At 35.7% G+C, this 9,308-nt stretch overlaps 1 protein-coding gene and 1 non-coding gene across 2 annotated transcripts; one reads left to right on the top strand and one right to left on the bottom strand.

Annotated features, from left to right (window-relative positions):
* LOC136161791 (olfactory receptor 6C3-like) lies at nt 1-945 on the bottom strand. The gene has a single exon (XM_065926927.1). It carries the CDS (start codon nt 943-945, stop codon nt 1-3), a length of 945 nt encoding a protein of 314 aa, XP_065782999.1.
* A 4,759-nt stretch (nt 946-5,704) lies between these two features.
* LOC136156443 (small nucleolar RNA SNORA54) lies at nt 5,705-5,827 on the top strand. Its single transcript, XR_010660995.1, has one exon. It is a non-coding gene; the product is annotated as a small nucleolar RNA SNORA54 (small nucleolar RNA).
* The last annotated feature ends 3,481 nt before the right edge of the window (nt 5,828-9,308 follow it).

The raw sequence follows: 9,308 nt of genomic DNA, 5'->3' as shown, positions 1-9,308 counted from the left end.
TCACTTGCATTTACTGGAGAAAAAGATGACCTTTTGGATGGTCTCCTTGAAAGCTTGCTTCACTTGCTGGTTCCTCAGTGAATATATGAATGGATTCATCATAGGAGGAACAGAAGTATTCATAATAGCAACTCCTTTGTTCAAGGATGCCTTTTCTTTTGCTGAAGGGTTGGCATACATGAATATACAGCTTCCATAAGAAATGGAAATGACAATCATGTGAGAGGAGCATGTAGAAAATGCCTTTTTTCTCTGACTGGCAGAAGGCAGTCTCAGAATTGTCTTGATGATGAACATGTAGGATAGAATTATTAATGCCAAAGTAAAAAGCAGAATCACTATTGCAGAATAAAAACCAATCACTTCAAGGAGCCATGTGTCTGAGCAAGATAGTTTCAAGAGGGGGAAATAGTCACAAGCAAAGTGATCAATGATGTTAGAACCACAATAATCTAACTGTAGAAAAAGAAGAACAGGTGGGAATATGTTTAAGAACCCTGCCAGCCAAGCACAAAAGACAAGCAATACACAGACTCTGTTGTTCATGATGGTTGCGTAATGCAGGGGTTTGCAGATAGCGACATAGCGATCATAGGACATGGCAGTTAGAAGATAAAATTCAGTGATACCCAAGAAGATGAAGAAAAACATCTGAGCTGTACAATCATTGTATGAAATCGTTTTGTCCCTGGTGATAATTGTGCCCAGAAATCTAGGAATACAGACCGTTGTAAAGGAAATTTCTAATATAGAGAAGTTCCTGAGGAAAAAATACATAGGTGTCTGTAGATGGGAGTCCACTAAGGTGAGAATGATGATGGTCAAATTTCCAGTGACACTTAATATATATGTGATGATTAAAAAGAGAAAAGTCACAATCTGAAGCTCTGGGTCATCTGATAGCCCCAGAAGAATGAATTCTGTGGGTCTTGTGTGGTTTTTCATTGCTGGTCCTTTGCCCCCATTCAAACAGAAAATGGATGATTTCCTATAAGAAATAAAAGATCAAAATACATTTGAGCATAGAATACAAAGCTTTTAAAGTATCATTCATGATGGTAGTGAATGAAATTTAAAAACATGTTCACCTATATAACTTTCTCCAATTTCCATTCAACTTTTCATTCTAGTAAGGAATATTATCTGAAGTCCAATATTATTTATTCTTCAAAAATACATTGTCATAGACTATGGATAAAATAAAACTCATATGATAACACTTATATAAGGCTTTTTTCTCTAAGAATTTTTAGTTGTTTCAAGTTATTCTTTAAAATATTTAGCTTCCTTTGTAAAACACACAGATAGATTTTAATGATTCTCCTGCTTTCCTCAGTATTATAAAAACCAGTATAGTTTGCATTTTAATCTAAATAGAGAGTTTGAAAGTGTACAGTTTTTGTATGCCTATTTACACATTTTATATTCTGCATAACTGAGGCCCACTTTGTTTAGGTGACTTTCACTAGTTTAAACGACTAGTTAACATACTAAAACTGTGGAAAATTCTTAAAGAGATGGGAATACCAGACAATCTAACCTGCCTCCTGAGAATCGTATATGCAGGACAAGAAGCAAAGTAAGGACTGGACATGGAACAATGGACTGTTTCAAAGCTGGGAAAGGAGTACTTCAAGGCTATATATCATCACCCTGCTGGTTAATGTGTGTGTGGTTTAGTCGCTCAGTCGTGTCTGACTCTTTGCGACCACATGGATTGTAGCCCTCAAGGCGCCTCTGCCCACAGGATTCTCCAGGCAAGAATACTGGAGTGGGTTGCCATTTTCTTCTCCAGAGGATCCAGAGGATCTTCCTAACCCAGGATCGAACCTGCGTCTCCGGCATTGCAGACAGACTTTACCATCTGAGCCAGCAGGGAAGATTATCACCCTGCTTATTTAACTTATATGCAGAATGCATCATGTGAAATGCCAGGCTGGATGAATCACAGGCTGGAATAAAGATTGCTGGGAGAAATATCAATTGCCTCAGTTATGCAGATAATACCACATTAATGGCAGAAAGTGAAGAGGAGTAAATAGTCTCTTGATGAAGGTCAAAGAGGGCAGTGAAAAACCTGGCTTAAAACTCAGCATTCAAAAAACTAAGATCCCGGCATCTGGTCCCATCACTTCATGGCAAGTAGAAGGGGGAAAAATGGAAACAGTGGCAGATTTTCTTTTCTTGGGTTCTAAAATCATTGCCGATGGTAACTGCAGCCATGAGATTAAAAGGTGCTTGCTCCTTAGAAGAAAAGCTATTATGAGGCTAGACAGTGTATTAAAAAGCAGAAACATCACTTTGCCAGCAAAGGTCCAAGCAGTCAAAGCTGTGGTTTTCCAGTAGTCATGCACGATGTGAGAGTTGGACCATAAAGAACACTTAGAACCAAAGAATCGATGTCTTTGAACTGTGGTGCTAGAGAAGACTCATGAACCCCTTGGATAGCAAGGAGATGAAACCAGTCAATCCCAAAGGAAATCAACCCTGAATATTCACTGGCAAGACTGATGCTGAAACTGAAGCTCCAATAATTTGGCCACCTGATGGGAAGAGCTGACTCTCTTTAAAAGACCCTGAAGCAGGGAAATATTGAGGGCTGAGGAGAAGGCGAAAACAGAAGATGAGCTACCTTCATGGCATCATCGACTCAGTGGACATGAGTTTGAGCAAACTCTGGGAGACAGTAAAGAACAGTGAACACTGGCATGCTGCAGTTCATGGGTAACAAAGAGTCAGACACGACTAACCACCTGAGCAACAACCACACAACATAGTAATATCTCACTTCAGAATATGGGTGCTTACCCATGGGGATATTTTGTTGGCACTCTGTCCCAAATTACCTTTTTAAGGCTTTGGTTGATGCAATCCCTTCTTCCTTTCCTTATAATAGACTAAAAGCACAGGAAGGGTAACTTCTGTTACCAAAAGAAATAATTGCCTGGACACAGTTTAGTTCATACAATGCACACTTGTTTTCTTTTGCTTTACAATTAGTCAAAACCTTTACTGGGAAGCAGATATTCCTTTAAGTAGGGAATGTCATTTTTATAGTTTTATTCCTATAAAAGAAAACATTTCAACTTAAGAAAAATTAATGAACAACTCAAAACTTATTGCTATGCTGCTTCTTTAGGAATCCATGAGTAGTTTTCTTGTTAGTAAACCACCATTTACTCTTTAATAACAAAAATTTCCTAAATTCACAAGCCCATATGCAAATAATACTTTAAAACACATAATTGAGATATAATAATATGCATTAACTTGAATAATAACAAATTTTACTTACTTCTTGGTTTTTCTTGATGATTTAGTCTCAAATTTTATGATCTGATAACTTCAATGATTATATCATTTCAGAGTTGATGAAGTGAGTTAGCAATTTATTTGGTTTCTATAGTACTCAGAAAACAAATATGGTGAGTTAACTCTGTAAGGACTCTCAATGATTATATTCTCATTGTGGTTCAACTGGTAATATTTGACCACAACAGCTTTCATTCCTGATACTACAAGATTTGGGGCACATTTCACTATACCGCAACTCATAATTACTATTTGTCTCTTACACAAGCTCTGTATAAAAGGTGGGAGGGGGGTTCAGGATGGGGAATGCATGTAAATCCATGGCTGATTCATATCAATGTATGGCAAAACCACTACAATATTGTAAAGTAATTAGCCTCCAACTAATATAAATAAATGGAAAAAAACGTAAAAGGAAAAAGAAAAATCAGAATAGATTGAACAGTCAATAAAGGATTTTCTTGCAAAAAAAAAAAAAAAACCTCAATTGCACTGGGCAGGTTAGTAAAACACATCTTATATTTGCCGCTTCTCATATAATTAAAACACTTCTTATTAAAATTTTCTTTGTATTAATGCACAGATTTTAAATGATTATTTTCTTATTCTGTGATCCTATATCCATGCAATTTGAGTAATATTTTTCTTAGATTTGAGAGACTATTATAATTTTCCTACAAATGCTGCTTTGAGAAAAAGAGATTTAGAAATTTCTTCTCCATGTAAGTTATACACACAGAATTGGATTTATCTTGTCTTTCCTGTTTTCTCAGGGGACTGTGTTAAGTCAACAGAGGGCTGATGAGGCATTATTAAAAGACACAAGTGAATCAGTTTTGTAAGTATGAATAAGACAATGTTTGGGTTTCCCTGGTGGTTCAGTGGTAAAGAATCCACTTGCCAATGCTGGAGACATGGGTTCGATCCCTGACGTGGAAGGTCCCACGTGCCACGGAGCAACTAAGGCAGTGTGCCACAAGTATTGAGCCTGCGCCCTAGAGCCTGGAAACCACAATTACAGAGCCCACAGGCTGAAACTACTGAAGCCCCTACCACCTTCTGCCCTGCTCCACGTGAAGAGACGCCACTGCAGTGAGAACCTCACACAACATAAGTAGAGAGTAGCCCCCACCTGTCTCAACTAGAGAAAGCTGGTGCAGCCAAAAATAAATGAATAAGCAAAATTATTTTAAAAAAGAAAGTGTCAAAAACCAAAATGACTGAGGTAAATGAGGCAACTTCATAAACAATACATGATATTGAGTCAGCAAAATTTTGATTTAGATTTAACTCTTCATTATTGTATTTAAAGAGTCCACACTTTTCCCCCAGAAATTCTGGACTTTTCCTCAGGATAGTTACTGTGATTATTTCCCTTGAATTTTGACTTTGCATCATGGCAAACATGACAAAACAGTGCCTCGCCTTCACCCCTGAGAGACAGTTGTTAAACATTTACTATTCTCTTATTTAGAAGGTGTCAGTCATGTGGCGGATACTCAATACATAATTCTGAGTGAATAAATACATTCAAATTATTTTGGTGTATAATCATATCCAGTACTCAATAAAATCTTTAAAACTGTTAAAGAATTTGAGAAACAAAATATGAAAAGAATCACTATTTGGATACAAAGATGTTAGTCACTCAGTCGTGTCTGACTCTTTGCGACCCCACAGATTGTAGCCCATCAGGCTCCTCTGTCCATGGAATTCTCCAGGCAAGAATCCTGGAGTGGGTTGCCAGTCCCTTCAAGTATAAAGGCAAATCTCTCACCTTGGCAGATTTCAAGCTACCAGTGTACTGGTGGGTCCTGTGATGTGGTCCAGACAGGCTCCAGCACACCACTGTTGAGAGTGAACCAGTTCATCTACAAAGTGAAACAAAGATCACTGCTTTCATGGGGTGAGGGATGGGAGAGAATATAGACAGTAAGCACGAATGTAATTAACTAGTAAACTATATAGTATTTCATATGCTAATAATTATTTTTAAAAGGAAGAGAAAACTGAAATGCCTTGGAAGGGGGGAGCTAGTATAATTTTAAATAGTGTCAATGGGGTAGATTTTATTGAGGTGATATTTGGACAGAGATCTGAAGGAGGGATGGATGCTAACCATGTGATTATCTGGGAGAGGAGACTTTCCATTTTGAGAAGCATTTAGTGTAAATACAGTAAGGTCCTAGAAGGAAAATCACATTACTTGAATGATTTTGGTTGTTTATTTTGTTTTCTCCTTTCTGATATTTTTCAATTTTTGTTGAACTAGTTTCCTTGATAGAATCTCTAGGAGAGTATTGAATAAAAACAGTTATAGTGGTCCTTCACATCTTGTAACTGATTTTACCAAGACTACAGCTACTATTTAAAACATTAAAAATGATGTTTGGAGCACTGTTCGTGACCTTCTGGTCTGCCTGTGGCTGGCGGGTTCCATTCCAGTGCCATAGAAGCTCCAGCACCATGTGACTGACTGCCTGGAGGCTCTCGGTTTAAGGTCTTGGAGACAAAGTGAGATAAAGAGAGAAAAAAAAAATGATGTTTGCCGTAAACTTTAAATTTTGAATATTTTCAAGTATACACTAGGATAGAGAACTGGAGAAATAGTTTCAAGTACAGATCAAGCAGATTCAATAAATATGAAGGCTATTTTATATCTCTTTACTTGTTTTTTGAAAAACTTTTAAATATTTTGTTGTATTTTAAACCAGAACTTATACAGGATACTTTTTCTTACCTGTATATTTTCAGGATGAATTCCTAAAATATATGCATATATATATTTTGCTTAACCCTGATGCAATTTCCAAACTAGCTAAATTAGCAAAATGCCATTGGTATCATTTATCACCTTGCATACACTTGTGCAAGTTCATGCTCACTTGCTCAGCTGTGCTCAACTCTTTGAGACCCTATGCACTCTAGCCCACCAGGCTCCTCTGCTTATGGGATTTCCCAAGCAAGAACACAGGAGGAGGTTGCTGCTTCCTCTTTGAGGGGATCTTCCTAACCCAGAGACTGAACCCATGTCTCCTGAGTTTTCTGCATTGGCAGGAGGATTCTTTACCACTGAGCCACTGGAAACATACTCCTCGATACCCAGTTGTCTCAAAACATCATTTTTTGTTGACTTGTTCAAATTGGAGCCAGACAAGGAGCATGTTGCATATCTAATTGTGATGATCTAGTCAGGTTACTTATGCTATTGAAATAATGTTTTATTCTATTTTACTAAGAGACTTTGAAAAATCATAAATGGTCACTGCATTTTATCAGAGGATATGTGAGTTTCTTTTTTAATTTTTGTTTTCATGTTTAGTCTTTTAATGAGGCAAATTTCACAAATAAATTTTCTAGAGATAAAGTTTCTTTGAGATAAGATCACATGTAACATGAAATACTAATTTGATAATTTATTTTAGTGCATTATCTCCTTATTTGTGAGTCAAATTGCTGATGATTTTATTTCTCACTTAATCTTTTGATATCATGAACATTATAAATGTCCAAAAATGAATTTGAAATGCTTGCCTCATGTTTTTTCTGAAAATACTTGATAAGATTGTGCTCATTTACCTTCTTAACAATAAATAAAAAAATAAATAATTTTGCTGTTAAATTTAAAATCGTTATTCTAATTTTTTTTGAATTTTCAAATTTTAGTCAAATTACCTTATATTAAATAAGTAATAATATACTAGCCAATATTTATGAAAAAGTCTGAAACAGAGGTGTGACAACTGTGGTCCATGGGCAACAGTTTGTCCACTCCCTCTTTGTGTTAAAAGTTTAATTGGACACACCTGAGCGCTTTCATTCACACATTGTTTATAGCTTCACTTGTGTTACAGAGGGGGAAGAGTTGAATAATTTCATCAGGGATGCTATGGTCTGCAAATTCCAAATTATTAATATAGCATCTTTAGACACAAATACTGTTGACTTCTGATACTGATAATTAAAATGCTTATACTGATTGAAATCTTGTGTAGAATTATATAAACAGTCACCTTATCTGATATTAGCATAAACTTCCTCATATCTCTTGTAATAATTTTACAATCCTTTTAATTCCTGGAAATACAACTGGCTAATTTATGGTATATTTTTATTCAGGTAACAAGAACCCACATCATCAATCAATTCTAAACTTCAGTTTTTCAAATATTTCCAATTAACTGTAGAAATTATTGATTCAACAAGAAGGTAGGAAATAGTAGCTCCATAACTCTTTCCAAACTAGAAAACTCTTTAGTACTGTTTGAAGTTGTTTTCTTTGATTTTCAGCAAAGTATAGCTTTAAATCTCTCAACTGAGTACAGTGTATGCATATCAGGAAGAATTTGGCTCAATGAATTACAATTATAGCCTTTCTAGTAAAATGTTTAGAAAATGTAAGATGAGTTTGTGTAACATTCATATTATTTGAAATTTTGGCTTCATGGAAAAGCAAAAAAAAAGAAAAAAAAAATTAGTGCCAGAGAGCAAGATCTTGGGTAATCATCTTCTAAATTCCAATCAACACATTTTCAAATGCAATGCTACATTATAATGCTTAAAACAGAGTAAACATACACATTTTTAACAAAAGAAAAGCTAAAATTTATATATAATAAAATTTTGCCTATGTTAATTGTCATTTAATTAGGTAATTGAATGAATTATATGTGTACTGTATTAACTCAAAAAACCATTAATATGACAAAGTTGTAAAAAGTGTCAGCTATTGATTATTAAAAAAAACCTTGACATCAAGCATTAATTTAAATATACAGCTGACTATAGCAAATGTAGTTATATATAGTTTCCAATAGTATCTAATTCTTCACGGTTTTATTAGAAATTGTTATGTTATATGTGTTAATTAAAGAGTTCCTAAAAAGAGGGACAATTTCACAGTTTTCTTGAAAGTATATATTCATAATTGTTCTCAGATTGATAAATTATATGGCAGAGAAGATTTTAAGATGGATTATGAGAAAAGTTTTTGATTTCTCAAGAAATTATAATTCCATTACTTTTTTAGTTGTGCTGTTTTTTACACAATTACTAAGTAGGCCATACTATGGAGAAAATAATATATGTAATACTCTAATAAGATGGTCAGATTATGTTCATGGTCTTGTATAGTAAATTAAAAATAGTGTTTAGCATGATTGTTATTTCCTGAATTTCTAGAAAGAAAGAAATCATAAAACACAGGTGTCTCTCAAGTGTTCTTACTCTACCTCTTTCTGTCTGAACTTAATTTCCCAAGAAATACCGTGGAAGAAATGGGATTTTAAAAGTTTCAAAGAAGGAAATGGCAGTTTCATAGTTACAGAGAGGAACACACTCATGCAGCTGCACAATCACGCCCAGTCTTTGCAACAGCATGATCTATAGCCCATCAGGGTCCTCTGTTTATAGAATTTTCCAGGCAAGAATACTGAAGTGTGCTGCTACTTCCTACTCCAGAGGATCTTCCCCACCCAAGAATCGAACCTGTGACTCTTGTGTCTCCTGAATTGGCAGGTAGATTCTTTACCCTGGTGCCAACTGCGAAGCACAGAATGAAAAGCTGAGCCCAAAAGTAGGGAAGTGCATGAGAGAAGGATGGGAATATGAATAGAAAAAAAAATGTATACAGTATGCTTGCAAAGCTGCTGTCAATGAAAGTATGAGTAATGAAAAATAACTCCATGGAGACAATATGAATATTAATATATTTTTGAAAAGCTCTGAGTTTTCTTTAATTGCATTTCATTATGCCTCTAGGGCTTCCCTGGTGGCTCAGATGGTAAAGCGTCTGCCTGTAGTGCCAGAAACCCGAGTTCGATCCCTGGGTTGGGAAGATCCCCTGGAGAAGGAAATGGCAACCCACTCCAGTACTCTTGCCTGGAAAATTCCACGGACTGAGGAGCCTGCTCGGCTACAGTCCATGGGGTCGCAAAGAGTCGGACATGACTGAACGACTTTACAGGTCACGTGCCTCTAATTTATGCCTCTAATAA

The sequence above is a fragment of the Muntiacus reevesi genome, chromosome 1 (assembly GCF_963930625.1).
Source record: "Muntiacus reevesi chromosome 1, mMunRee1.1, whole genome shotgun sequence".
In the NCBI taxonomy this organism is placed as follows: Eukaryota; Metazoa; Chordata; class Mammalia; order Artiodactyla; family Cervidae; genus Muntiacus; species Muntiacus reevesi.
The sequence above is the reverse complement of the archived record's forward strand: the minus strand, read 5'-3'. Positions and strand labels throughout refer to the sequence as shown.